This window comes from Leptinotarsa decemlineata, unplaced genomic scaffold, assembly GCF_025532065.1.
Source record: "Leptinotarsa decemlineata unplaced genomic scaffold, Ldec_3_MD MMD2_tig00002159_RagTag_RagTag, whole genome shotgun sequence".
Classification (NCBI taxonomy): Eukaryota; Metazoa; Arthropoda; class Insecta; order Coleoptera; family Chrysomelidae; genus Leptinotarsa; species Leptinotarsa decemlineata.
Window position 1 is genome coordinate 2,179,619 of NW_027412574.1, and position 15,805 is coordinate 2,195,423.

Consider the following 15,805-nt stretch of genomic DNA (forward strand, 5'->3'; position numbering starts at 1 on the left):
AAATTGTAATGGTAAATTAGCATTTAAAACGTTTGCGGTATCAAGAATGTTTGGTTTGGTTATTTCTCTTCACATACCTACTATAAATGACAACGGGAAATGATTTCAAGTCGTTACCGTTCACTTTAATCGCCATTCACCACATTGTGTTTTAACCCATTATTACAGAGTTCCGGATGTCAAGTGGATATAACCTGAATCAAATTTGATGATACATTTCAATAACAGGGGAAACTTGGTATTGTAACTGTACTCAAAAAATCTAACAATCAAATAGGATGTGATATGCTTCAGATAACTATCTGCTGTTACTTGGGTCATTTATTTCTAAATGCCTGCCTTTCAGTTCTGTATCTAACATATAACCAGTCAAAACGTGTGTTTAGAATTTAATCCAAAGAAAACTATATTAATAAATGCTCAAACTGTTATCCATAAGAAGACATTTATTTTTGAATTGAGCCCCAACACCGTTAAAAGAATGTGTAATATCTACCAGAGAGGGGGTATACATTTCAAAGTCCCCGAATTTGATGCCACTTCACGTTTTTGAGTCGGAGATCAAGATTTTATCAGATACAAAACGTGGGAATTGATTGGTTGCAAACAATTTTTTTGAAAAGCTGGTAATTTTTTCATTTTAACTTCCACTTATCACTAATATAGGATAAATCTGGTCATTCCAATCTAATCTACGGAAAAAAGTTTTTTAATGAACATGATGCGCGTATACGTACTGCAATATTCTTTCCGTGAGCGTTTGAAGTTAACGCTTACTAAGTATATTGCTGACTTTTTTTATCTCTATTGAAAAACAATATACCTAACATAAATACGAAGCATGTTCGAATGAGTTCTGACAAACTTTTTCCCGAAAAATTTATCCCCCCTAAAAATATACCCTTTCAATTTGAAATTAAAAATCTGGGAATCTTTTATAATTGAGGGTGAATATAGTTTCTTTTATATTTACAAATCAATCAACAGAATTTAAGAGAAAAGAGAAAAAAACACCTCAAAAGTGCTGCTTCGTTCTCTCCTGTTCATAAAAGAGGACATATGCCTCCTCACTCACAAGCGAATTAGGTGAAATTGGGCACACATTTGAATCGTTGTATTCATGCCACGTGCTACTATAAGGGTGTCTGCAATATGATATGTAATAGCCGTTGTAAGTAGCCCCACTGTGATTCGACAGTGCATATAGATTATAACGACAAGGGGCCACATTGTCTGCTGCATAATTGCTCATATCAAATCCTTCTAAAGAAAAGTCGATGACGTCTCTGAATCTTTCCGTTGGAGAGAATCTTTTTTAATGAATTACTAAAATACTGGGAAATTTATGGATTGATAGGGAAACAAAAAACTGAAACTACAAAGAAATAACATACAACAACAACCAAACAAATAATAATTGAAATAATAATAAAAGCTGAAAAAATTGAAAAAATAAAAAATATTATTAACAAAAAATGTCACAACGTTTCGATTGTTAGTATCCACAATCGTCTTTGGGTGATAACTGGACTTATTCCTCCGAGATCTGACTATTTATAGGTCATTCGAAGAGGGGATAGATGAAAGCACTCTAATTGTTTATCAAATACGAAATGTTTAAAAAAGGATGAATTCATGAAAGATATCAATACTAGTATTTCTAGTATGGAGGGTACTTTAATCAAAGCGTTTGCAGTCATCAAGGAGTTGTGGTCAGAAGATTCAGTTGATAGAGTAGTAAATACAGCCTCCTTGAAAAATCAGATTCAAAGTTTTGCTCCTCGATTAGTGGGTAATTCCCATCAAGACGCCCAGGAGTTTCTTCGATATCTTTTAGAAGGTTTACATGAAGACGTTAACCTAAATCTAGACCAATTTTAACGAAAAATTGAGCGACAGCGGAAATGCACAAGTCATGGCTCACATATTTGAGGATGCATAACTCTAAGATTGTAGATGATTTCGTTGGTCAATTGAAATCTACAATGAAATGCACAAACTGTGGACAGTCATTAGTAACCTTTGATCCTTTCTGGGATTTTTCTGTCTCCATACCACAAAGAACCGACCGATTGGGTTTGTGGCAATGCTTGGATTGGTTTACAAGAGAAGAAACGTTGGACGGAAATGAAAAACCGACGTGTTCGAAATGCAAGGAAAGGAGAAAATGCACAAAGTCCCTATCAATCGACAAGTTTCCCCATATTTTAGTAATACATTTGAAAAGATTCTCTCCAACGGAAAGATTTAGAGGCAAATTGAACGATGTCATCGAATTTCCTCTAGAAGGATTGGATATGGACAACTCTGCAGCAGAAAATGTGGCTACTTGTTGTTATAATCTATATGCACTTTTAAATCACAGTGGGACTACTAACAGATTGCATTATACAGCATACTGGCGCGTGGCACATGTACAACGATTCACACGTGTCACCAATATCACCAAAAACTGCAGGGAAGTTTCTTTGTGCAATTATTATGTATTTTTTGTTAAGATCTTACATGTACCTATTTCACTGTAAATAAAAGTCTCGAAAAAAAAGTTAGAAGCTAAATTGAATTATCAGTAAAACGGAATAAAAATTCTCAAATTTGGATAAATTGCTATTTAGAAGGCGTTACTTGAAAAGTATTTGAAGAATTTTATTTTAACTTTGATTTTTCTAATGACCTACATGGTTGAATTTTTTTTCATTTTTTTAAATGCATTCAAAATAATGTCATCAATTAGTCCAATCAATTTCAGGGAAACTTGATAAATTAACAGCTTTTACTTCGAATATTTTGAAAGGAATGTTCACTATGAGGGGTAATATTGATGAACGTTTTCAAGATACGGCATTAGAAAATTTCTAATTTTGAATGAACATATTGAAGCATCTTTTTCTCGAGAACTAATTGATCAAAATTTTAGAAATGTTGAAAAGCTATTAACATGTAGAAATGGAATATTACGAAACATTCTTTATTGGTAGTGGAACATTGTCATAATTTTGTAAATGATTTGGTTTACTGTGAAAATGTAGATATCTAATTCAAAAATACAATTGGCCTCATTCAGAATGTTTTCAAAGTGTGTATTTTTTCAGCAGATATGAGAGTTATTTAAAATGTTCGATTTCTGAATTTCATACCAAACAGTAGTATGAGTATGATCTCAATTTATGAATGCGGGCGAACCGAAGTCCCTTTATTGATTGAAAATAGTTCTCATCGTTTTCTAGTGGAAATAATTGCAAATAAAAACAATTTTCTTTCAAATTTTTCAATTGCGAAATAATATGGAAATAAGTTGTATAAAAATTTTACGAATTTGAAGTTTGTCAAAACTGACAAAATTTTATTAAAAACTGATAAAGAAACGCATCCCGCAACGAAAATACCATAGTTTCAGATTAAATATGTTCTAAAGATCAGATATTTTTATTTCTTCTTAACAATATTTCGTACCGAATCTCAGATGTTTGGATTTTTATTGTTTAATTAATATTCGGTATAAATTATCCGTTGAATGTAAAGGCGGATTGAAATGCACAGAACCACAGATGAGCACCTTAAATAGCAGTCTACGGCAAACCCCAAAAACCTGAAGTACAATCAAGATATCTCGTAATCAAAACAATTGAAAACTGCCCTACCTCAAGAAGCTTTGGATGATACCCCAGACAAGTGTCGCTATTCGCTTAGTTTCTCTTACGACAGACAGGGTTCATTATGATTTCCTTCACCATGAATGATAAATTTGCGCAGTGGGCAGATGCAATATCACATTCACACTTATCACTTTCATCATATGCTGGTACCTTTACGATGAAAATATATTAAAAAACTGATGATTGTATATATTCGATCAAACTAATTTCACTAAACAATTTACAATACCGCAACACTACACAATAGTTTTTTGAGGCGTGTTTAATATAATAGTTCATTTCGAAAGGCGGATCATCTTTTTTTAATGAAGCTCATTAAGTATGCATGCATGCTAATAGGATGCCTCACATGCTTTTATGGGGATGTCTATTGTTACCGACGAGTAAATAGCCGCAAATTTTCTGTTACAAGTGCGCGTTTGGGAAATGGTAAAAATATTCAACATGTTTGTGTCAAACTATGTTTTTCAATACACATCGACTAACTCCATCACAAATAATACACATTAATGAAAAAGCAGCATATTTTAAAATATAAAACTTTTTCGGAAAACTTGTATTACCAGCGTCATACTTGGGGAAATTTAAACAATTTAAACAAACACGTTTCAATTTATTGCTGTCCAAATGTTGGCAGGAAATTGGAATTATTAATTTCGAGTGATTAATTACTGCACGCCTTTTGCAAATATACTGGGTATAAGAGAATTAAATAAGCCTGAAGAAGCTATTGTGAAGAAAGACTTGTTGCCGTTTCGTAAAATGTGTCTGTACGTAAAGTGTAAATGGAACATCACATTGTTAACTAATAAAAATACAAAATATAAACCTTTTCGTTTTTGGATAAAAGCCACTGACGAGTGCAATAGTACGTTGTCACGATATGCCTGGGTTGCAGCGGGTTGACATTTAAACTTAAGTGATACTGACTTTCACTTTCCAACAAAAGCCTATTTATAGCATCATTCTCAACATTTAAAAACAACAAATAAAATTTGTGAAATATTTATATAACCAATAACTTTATTTGAAGGAATTATCTGCATGACAGACATAAATCATAATCAGGAAATGGCACTGAACTGAACGGAAATGAAATCAGTATATTATCCAGGAGAAATTATAACTCTGCTTGTAAAAAACAAACATATCACTTCGAGGGATTTTGGATGAGTACCAATCCAATTCAAAATTAGTATTTTTTTTTCATTATATACTTGTGATGCACCGTTTGGAACCTTTGGTGTAGTAATGAATATGACTGGAGTTTTTTCCCAACACCAAACCGTTATTTCAACACCTCGACACGTGTTTCGATCACCAAGTGATCATCTTCAAGAGGAAGATCAACCTCTTGGAAATTATCACTTGGTGATCGAAACACGTGTCGAGGTGTTAAACTAACGGTTTGGTGTTGGGAAAAACCTCCAGTAATGTTCATTATATGTTTGATTTGTTTTGTTGATAATTTTTTTTTGATGGGTACCCGAGCACCTATTACTTGGCAGTGTTTCTTATCATATTATCATATTCAACTCTACCGGTCAGAATAGGTTCACGAAAACAACCATACAACCCAAAATCAATTTTTTGAACACTATTCATGATAAAAATTACAAACTACAGAATCCAATATCGTATGTTTTTTCATGTGATCATTCATTCACAATCAATTTAATTGTTTAAGTGCTTCGCGACTAGAATCAAGCTAAATATCCTATGATGGAGCAAAAAAACAGCAAATCAAGTTTCTTCCATCTTCAGTACCCACGCTCGATAGGATCTAGAATTTCAACCTCGCATTTTTCAACCTGCATTAATCCATTTTAGAATGTTTACCTCAACAGAATCTCGATTACATTCACGACGTTCACATACTCTTTTTTATATGCTAAGTAAATGCAAAGAAGATTACGTACAGTTAACTTGATAATCAGGAGAAGTTTTAGACAAAGGATGAATAGCGGCCACTCTCTTGTAAATTTAATGATGGGTAAAAAGATAATCATCAATTAAAATAATAGTAAAAGAATAATGAGCTACCTATAGCTATTTGAATAAATGTTACGGGAGCATTTACTGATCAATCTCTAGACACAATGTGTTCACATACAAACTATCCAGTCCTAATATTTCACAGGAAGATATATTAAGCCTAGGATTTGATAGAGCTAATGTAGGTTGTGGTAAATATTTAAAATTCCAGTTTGATCATGGTGTGTAGGCTTTCACGGCCGGTGTCTTAATAAATTGTCCGATATTTCCGAATTTCAACGCTTTTTTTCATGGTTCCTATGTAGCAAGAATTTTTTTAAAGAACAAAAAACACAAGCATTACGGAAAAATCCTCGTTCTCAGAGCGGTGCCTGTGCAAGTTTTTCCGTATCAGAAAGATTCTTCCAATAATTGCTTTTGCATCATCTTTAATAATGTCTGCTGCAATAGCAGAAGAAAAATCAGACATAAAAACCTGTAGATCACGGTTCCAGTTTCATTTCATTCATGAATCAGAAAATAATTCACGGGATTGATTCGTTCAAAAAGAAAAGAAATTATACATAGCAAAGTTTCATTCTCTCTTAAAGTTTATGCAATATTCATTACAAAATTTTCAAAAACATAGTACGAATTGAATTTATTCAGTAGTATCTTTATTTGAAGAAAAACTGCGTTAATTTGAGGAATAAAAATAAAAAATCGTTTTCTCATGACATTTCCTGAAGAATTTATTCACATTTTCCAATACTCTTTGTTGGAACTGGCTGTGCGGAGTTGATCTAGGGCAGAAAGTACTTTAAGTTGTGAAATGAAACTATTTTTGATATTTTCTCTGCGTTGAAGTAATTCATTTATTCTTGAACTTTCATCAACCTATATTCACTCACCTTTGATACAGTTGTTAGGTGTTTTATTTCGTCGCCGACGTACATTTCTTCACATCGTCGTGGACGACGTTGACGACGAAATAAAATACCTGATAACTAAAATGTGTTACAAGCGAACGGCTACGGTAGGTAGGTAGGTCTAAAGTGAGTGGGTCTATTCGACCCTCCACCCCCAAAGGGTTTATTGTGGCTCACACCTATTCACACTCGACCAAATAAACCCAGCTTCTTAACGATTAGTTTGTATGGTGAGTGGTCTTTCAGGTCAGATGGTGAGAGTACGGATCTGCCGAACTCAAAGAACCTGATTCGGTCCCCAGCGGGACAGGCACAAAGTATATGCTCTGCTGTTTCATCATTTTCCAGACAGAGGCGACACACACTGTCTTCTGACAGTCCAAGTATCTGCATGTGATGATTCAAATGAAAGTGACCTGTAAGAAGGCCTGTTAGACATCGTAGTTCATCCCTACTGTAGTCCAACAACTGTTTGAAATCAAGCTTCGAGGGGTGAGTAAACGCCTTGGAGTGAGCCAATCCTGGAAGATTCTGCCAGAGCCAAAACGAAGCCAAGTCACCCAAATCGCGCGGGAAGTATGTGCGAACCCGCCATCAGTGAAACTGCGCGAAAAATCAGCACTATAAATGACACGGCAGAAATGAGAGCTTCAGTTTCAGTTGGCACGTCAAGAAGAGTGCTTCGACCACGCCACTGAAGATGACTGCCGCAGTTGCAGTTGAAACGTTTGGAGATTGTAACCAAAGAAGGCCACGGCAAAAACCGGAAATCAACAAAAACATTGACGCCAGCCATGAAAGCCTACATTCCTATATTTCAAGTACTGATTGGAAATTTAGAGCTTACAAAAAAATGAAACTAAAAAATATCAACAAACATTTCAGATATACTCTTTCTTTCAGACACGAACTAAATATTTGGTAAAAAGTGGTTGACAATGTTTCAAGGTGCATTTCATTAGTTCGGACTTCCATTGTCGAATGCGATATACATTGATTTGATATACGTGAAATAATCTGTAAAAAATTGAAAAAGGTTAGCTGAAAACTAACAATTATATTATTAAGCAAAAAAACTGAAATTACAATGAAATAAAATACAACAACCAAAAAATCAAAATAATTAAACAATGAATACGAAATAAAAAAATTATTAACAAGAAATGAAAATTAAAAATTAAAATATTCCAAGCCAAGTTACTTCACAAGGTTTTCATTGTTAGTATCCACAATTGTGGAGTTATCACCCAAAAACGATTGTCGTCATCTCGTGTTAATAGTTAAATTTTTTGATTTTTTGGTTGTTGCTTTTATTTTATTTCATTGTAATTTCAGTTTTTTTTTTCCTTAATATAATTGTTTTTTTCAGCTAATCTTTATAAATTTTTTTAAAGATTCTTTCAGCGATTTCAAATCAATTTATATCATATTAGACAATGGAAGTCTGAACTAATGAAATGCACGAACTAAATATTATCTATTGATGATCTATTCATTTCCTTCATTGATATTTTTTTATTTTTATTTTTGTTCATCTTGTTTCCTTTTCGAATATCAAAGAAATAAACAGGCAAAAAATATTTTACCAATAGACAATTTTCACTCCACAAATGATTTTTTTTAAAAATCCAGTTCCTATGGCTTGGATCAAGGCAACTGAATTTGGCTTCAAAGTGTCTAGTTTGTTTTTTATAATCATATGTTTCAAATGATCATAAAAGATTTTCTTATTCGAAGTTCATTGTAGAAAACGCTCAGAGCAATGGAAAAATATGAATAGGTACCTAAAAATGAAAAAAAGCTCCCGAAAAACTCTACGATACATAGGGAGACGTGAAAGTTGCTATTATGTTTTTATTCAACTCAGTCAACCAATTTCCAAGGCCGTGATTTAAAAGGGAATAATTCACACAATTATAATCGAATATTACCGAAAAATCCCGAAATATAAAATTGAATTTAGTTTTTCGGTATGAAGTGAACGTCTACGATCCAAAAACTACAACAAAAAATCCAGGTCCGTATTTAAAAATTCAAAGATGGGGGTGGCCCAAGTCAGATGACGCCCTGTATAAAAGATTCATGGATATATTCTGAGAGCCTACATGAAGTGCCAATAGCTAAATGTGGACAGATTTTTTAATATGTCTGCGAATAAAGAAGATATAGGCATAAAAATAATTTGTGATTTTTTGGTTTTTCCAGAGCTATATTCGATTTCTTTACATCATTGAATACGTCTCTAAAATAGACAACTTTTCCACAATTTAACCGACACTCTATATCTTATCGTTTACGAGATCCCCATGTATCGAAACGAATTTGAATAGCCCTGTATAAGGTTGATCTACACATTCTCTTGCAATTTTTTTATTCATATTCATTTTTACTCCTTCCTTTCGAACAATTTTTCAATTTTGTAATTACTACTGAAAAAGATAATAAATGAATGTATTTTCATCAATTATTTACACACAAAAATGTTTTCCAATAATGAGGTATATACTGGGCAACTCTAGTTGGTTTATAGTTCATTATCATCAAGTTCATTTCCTAAGGTATTTGAACCCACCGTCACTTTTTCAGGGTTGTGCACAAATTATTAACGATCCGAATAACAGTAACATCATTCGAGATAAACCGAACAAGCAGATACGCTCCAATGCCCCTTATCAAAGAGCATGAGTAGTGATACCTTCAAAGGTACTCATCATAATGATCTCAATTTGATAAGAAAACTGTGTTATTTATCTTTTTTGTGTTCATGCCAGCGAAATATTTTTTATAATACTATGCGGGACAATTTGCTTATTATTTATTACAGTTTGACTTATTATATCCATCGGGTCAATAAAAAATAAGTCTAAATATTCAACAGGTAAAGCAAATCTGTTGAAAGTTGCATTTCGATGTTTTCAAGACTGATTTGATGTGTATCCAGTGACTAGCTATTTCCATTCTTTAGGCTTCGAGTAGGTTTTTTGCCTGAACTTTATTATTTTTGAACACATCCACGAAACGTTCGAGGAATGCAGCAGAACAGCATTGGTATTTTTTGAATTCAAATACCAGTCGGAAAGCAAGTCTATCATCGCTATCTCATTACCATTACTAATAATAGTACAGGATCCCGCCGTAAAATCACTACGTTCATAGCGTAGTAAATGAAACTCAAATTTTTACAAACATTTATGAATAGGGAAATACATTTATGATAGGTTGCCTGTCAAAAAGTGGCCGCCAATATTTTTATTTGAAAAAATCAACCTACTAACATACTTCATAGAATAAAAGAACCGGGTCAATCCCTCTACGAAACCCTTCATCACTTGGAAGATTCGATTGCAGCTTGAGCAATGGTTCTGAAGCAGATTATGTGAAACTCAGATTTATCCAATCTGAGATGTTATTAATATCCTCTTGCTGGTATGTGCAGTCTCGGACTGCATATTTCAGAACTGACAGTAAATCATTGTTGATGAAAATTATGAACAATAGTGGACCTAGATTCAATCCTTGTGATACACCTGACCTAGCTGGAAATTTATCTGAATTTTTCAGTTATGTTTGACAATGAAAAACCACCCAGCATAAAAACAAATGGTGAATCCATCAACCGAAAATAGTAAAACAATATTTTTGAAATATATTCATACAAAAACGTACTGAGTTTTCATCGACAATAGTTGTGGTTGAATAAATCCTATTTTTGGCATAATTTTAAATCGCTCTGCATAAACCCTTACAACATTATATTTTTTGAAAGTATCTTCTTGACAGAATCCATATATTAAAAGCATTATTGTGGCATTTCATTTTTAAAAAAATCAACTTTGATACGCCACAATTCTTTGCGTCAAATTATTTCAAAATACCCAATGCGTTGAAATCTAAAATATTTATACAAAACTTGGCAAGCTTCATGTGACGCATAGCTTGTAAAAAGGACATAAAGTTATCTTCAGGAATATTAGGCACTAGCGACCTGCCCCAGCTCCGCACGGGTGCATTGTTGATACTAAATATACATATAAACGCGTGTGATTGCTGCCAATCATAAATTATTATAGGGTGAAGCGCCGTCGACTCCCCGGCCGGTACCGCAGCAACCGCTATAATATCTTCGAAAATATTCATTTGAATTACATTGTGTAAAGGGTTATATTGATCTACATTGAAGGCACAATGCATTTAATGTACTTACTTGATTGGATAAAGATCAATGTTGTTTAAATAGAAAGGGTTATATTTTTATTAATGACTAATTTTTGAGAAAGAAAGTTTTTTGCTTTCTACCACTCCATCTTGATACAAAAAAATTTAGGAATCTTCCAAAGAAAGGAAGGAAGTAATCAATTTTAAAATGAGTAACTCTGAACATAGATCTGTAGATCACGCAAAGAAGTAACTTTCAGAAATGAACTGGAAGAAAAAGCTCTCATGAAACAGCTACTTTTATATAAACATTGAATTACACGAAAGAAAAGTTCTTTCGAAACAAATACTTTTATATGAACACTGAATTATACAGAAAATACACTATTCTCTACTCAGTTTGTATTCCAAACAAGCGTTATGGAATAAAATCAGGTATTATTCACAGGAGTTCTTCACTAAATGGAACACTGTCATCCTCACTGGTAGACATCGATGTTTCGCCGTAAGATACTTGCCTTAGGGCTCTTCAGTACCAATCTGGATAACATTAAATGAAAACACACACAATTCATTCATGAATTACGTTTTCTAAGTCACGGAATAAGTTTGATCTACTTATGTCATTCATTCCACTATTTGAATAAATCCCAGCCAAGAGGAATCTTGTTCAAATAGAAAGGGTTATATTTTTAGGAGTGACTAAAAAATGTGGGAATCTTCCAAAGATGGAGTAGTCCAAAAACTTTCTTTCCCAAAAATTGGTCACTCCTAAAAATATAACCCTATCTATTTAAATAAGATTCCTCTTGGCTGGGATTCAATCAAATAGGTGAATGAGTGTCATTACATTATTGTAATTCATGAATGAATTGTGTGTGTGTTTTCGTATGTTATCCAGATTGGTACTGAAGAGCCCTAAAGCAAGTGTCTTACGGCGAAACATCGATGTCTACCAGTGAGCATGACAGTGTTCCATGTAAGTTCAATTTTTTACCATTTATTCAGTGCAGAACTCTTGTGAATGATACCTGATTTTATTCCATAACAAATGTTTGGAATACAAACTGAGTAGAGAATAGTGTCTTCTGTATAATTCAGTGTTCATATATAAGTATTTGAATTTTTATTTCGTGTAGTTGAATGTTTATATGAAAGTAGCTGTTTCAGGAGGGCTTTTTCTTCCAGTTTGTGGCTGAAAGTTACTTCTTTGCATGATCTACACATCCATCTATAGAGTTACTTATTTCAAAATTGATTATTTCCTTCCTTTCTTTGGAAGATTCCCACATTTTTATGTATCAAGATGGAGTAGTAGAAAGCCAAAAACGTTCTTTCCCTTCAATGTTATATTGCTCAAAATCGCTCCGTAAGAGATACGATATATACCATCGCGGACTTTGATCTATGTCTTAGGGTTCCGACAGCGTTTGCAATGTAAGCGCAAATAAATGTGTTCATTTACATTACAATAGAAACCTCTGAAATTATCAGCGTTTCTATACTATACTTCCTCTTGAATCACGTTATCTATTAAATAAATCGTGTAAAAACCGGCATCAAAACCCGTTGCGTAATTTTAAAGATCTAACCATACATAGGGACAGATAGCGGGAAGCGATTTTGTTTCATATTATTAGTGATGTTATTAAGAAACACTCTGTATACAATAATGATCGAATCAATTCGATTTTTAAATACTTACCAGTATATCGGTTGGTGATATTCTTACATATGACACAAACTTCTCCAACAAAATATTCACAAATATGTACCTGATAATTTGCTGTAGGCACTCATTTAAACTAAGTAACTTATTCCCTTGTATTGGAAAAAACCAGTGAAGAGGTTCACTGGTCTCTGAAATACAGTTCTATTCATTTCGATTTCATTTTTGGGTAATTTTTTTTTATATGAAATAATTCGCAATTGACAGCCACAAAGCAGTTACGGGTCGGTGGCGCTCCTTATTATTTTGTTTTTTTTTCCTTGATGACGGTATGACAACGATATTATTTCAATAAATTGTTAGTATAAATTAAAGAAAATAGTCCAACACAACATGCAAGATCGCAATCCAAACAACGCCTCACCTGATGTCCGTTCCAACATTTAACTACTACAAGATGTATATACCACCACAAAAATCATGCAACAGAGACAGGCATAGGTTCCTAAATAAGTTTAGGAGATACATAATATATACAATAGATTTCCAGTTGGACTCGGTCTGGCAACCCAACTTCTGAAAATGAACAAGCAGTTCATCTTAAAGTGGAAGATAACGTAATTAGTGTTGAAAATAGTAAACTTCAACACAGTTCTAATTAATCTTTATTATTTTTAATTGAGGTATTACTTTTTATGTAGGCACGGTGTAGAGTTTTGAAAATTTCAAGTTCGGTCATGTTGACAAAAATCTATCAGCTTTAATTGCAATTGGTGTTACATTTGTTTCAGAAAATTTTGAACATTTTACCTTTCTCAAGTTTGAAATTATACCTAAGACATAATAAGCAGTAGTATATTGTTCGATATGAAATTCATCACTTATTTTTTTGTTTCATTTTAGTTCAGTTTCGAATGTTCAGAATTGTAATTATAATTCTTATATATATTGAAAGTTTTACCAGTTTAATTTTTTATAGTGAGCTTCCGTTGTGTTGCTTGAATATTATTCTGTAAATATACACAGGAGAACTAACTGTGGGCTGTTTCCAAAAACTAAAGGCAGAATGTGTCTGCGAATTTGGGTTATTACAAAATTAAGCATTCTTGAAGATAAGTTAAAGGGGCGATATTAACTTCTATATTTCAACTTACATATTAATTTTAATATAATTTATTTCATATCTCTTCGAAACTTCGAGGTAATTTCATGTATAATATTTTACACCTAAAGCAAACATTTTTCCAAGAAAAACTTGTTTTTAATTTTTTTATTTTAGCCACTCAATTTTGTTCAAACGATGACTTTCTCAATACAAATCAGCTATTGCAGCTAATGCCATTTTTCAAATGGAATGAGCAATTTTTCTTGATCACGTCGGGAAAAAGTGGTCATTATATATTTGCAAGCAAAAAAAGATATTTTATTTTCAAAATAATATAGTTTTTGAGCTCAAGAGACGTTATATTATATTTTTAGGGAATTATCATTCACTCAAAACATTAATGATTTCATTCAATGACTCAAAAATGCAACCTAAAATTATTTATTTTTCAATATCACTTTAAATTACTTTACTTGATAACTTACATAACCAATGCGAAAATTCTGGAGCATTTCCTACCTTTTTCCTTTGTTGACTTTCACTTCTTACTCGATGTTTCGTAACAATCTTTCAGAAAAATTTATAGAAATTTCAAATAATTTGTAAATAGTATAAGTTGTTTGGCATAAAAAAGTTGATATCATCTTTCGTTATAACCGAAAAGTGTCAATATTTAGTTCTTCCCGAAAGTTTAGTGTAACCTTCATTAGAAATCACCTTGTATATATATATATATATATATATATATATATATATTTAACTTTGATCGATAAACTTTGAATTTAAAACTGGGATGAAATTCCAGTTTGATTCAGCAGTTAGGTTGCCAGACACATAAGCGATGCTTGAGTAAAAAGAAAGAGACCTGTGCAATAATCGACGCCATCTTGTCTTTGTCGATGGCCCCGGCTAAGATTCGTTTATTCTTGAGATGGTGAGGAGTGTCACGCCTGTGCAATCGGTTCGACTTTGATAACTCCGAAGCTGCCGAGACACCGCTCCTGAATTCCACACGCCTCGTAACTTGTTCCTGAAGCATACCCTCGGAAATACTCACCAAGTCGACATGCATTTTTTTTAAATATATAAAATAAATGAAACTCAATAAACGAGAATTTCTAGACTGGTATGCCACTAACAAATCGTCCTGAAAGCGACAACACAATTTTAAATTTCAAGAGTTACGGTTGTTTTTTGGACACTTTGGAAAGAATCTGGACTTGGCTTTTTTTTTTAAATGAATATGATTTCCTTTGTCGAACGATTTCAATTTGTAAAAAACAATCATAATGGCAAATATTTCAACAATGCGTGTTTAATGAGGTATGTTCAAAAATAACGGGAACTTTCAAATGTAACGGGTTGGGAGAACCTGATTTTTTACTATGGTGGTGAACATGCCACTAAAGTATGACAACATTTCAATACCACTTTTGTAGAACAATTCATCTTTTGCCACAAATAGGCCTCAGTTTTAGCAGTAACCTCTTCATTCGAGCGGTATTTCTTACCGATGAGCATTTTTTTGAGGTCTGCGAATAGCCAGTAGTCGATGTGAGCCAAATCTGGCGAATACGGCGGATGTGGCAGCAATTCGAAGTTCAATTCATGTCTTTAAGTTTTGCCATTGTTTTGATTGACTTGTGACATGGTGCGTTGTCTTGATGAAACAATTTTTTCCGTGCTATATGCGGTCGTTTATTTGCAAGTTAGGCCTTCAAAGGCTCTAATAACGCTATATAATATTTACTGTTGATATTTTCCTTCTCAAGATAATCAATGAATATTACACCACGATCATCCCAAAATACCGAGGCCATAACCTTTCCAGCCGATTGTTATTCTTTCGGACGCTTTAGGCGAGGTTCACCAGTTGCTCTCCACTCAGATGACGATCATTTTGATTCCGGAGTGAAGTGATGTCCAACAATGAATAGAACCTTGAAAGGCCGTCGTTTCAAAAGCATATTAGATGATGTCAAAAGTACATCACTGAAAGACTTAAAGGTCTTTCAGTGATGGTCGAGTATGAGAAGTGTTTCGATGATTGGAAGAAGCGCTGGCAGAACTGCGTAATATTTACGAGTGATTACTACTATTTTGAAGGCGGCAACATTAAAGTGGACGGTTTTTTTTTTCAAATAACGAAAATTATCGTTATTTTCTGAACATACCTCGTATATTGCGATACACAGCAGCTGACTCTGTGGCCCACTCGGCACAAAGTGTCCCGTGTGACTTTAGTCTCAACAATCAATAAGAAAATATTTATTCATTATCTTTACCCCAGTTGTTAATAATAAAAAAATTTTGTTTA

At 33.2% G+C, this 15,805-nt stretch overlaps 1 protein-coding gene across 9 annotated transcripts in view; it reads right to left on the minus strand.

Annotated features, from left to right (window-relative positions):
- The window catches only part of scrib (scribble planar cell polarity protein), a 313,705-nt gene that overhangs the window by 177,272 nt on the left and 120,628 nt on the right, over nucleotides 1-15,805 (minus strand). For 8 of the 9 annotated variants that reach the window (XR_012465828.1, XM_074177044.1, XM_074177048.1 and 5 more), the window contains exon 8: nucleotides 14,354-14,518. The exons of the other annotated variant lie outside the window; for it this stretch is intronic. Coding sequence is in view for 7 of the 8 variants with exons in the window: in XM_074177044.1 (XP_074033145.1) it covers nucleotides 14,354-14,518 (165 nt within the window). In the remaining variant the exon portion in view is untranslated. The remainder of the gene's footprint in view (nucleotides 1-14,353; nucleotides 14,519-15,805) is intronic. 9 annotated transcript variants of the gene reach the window in all.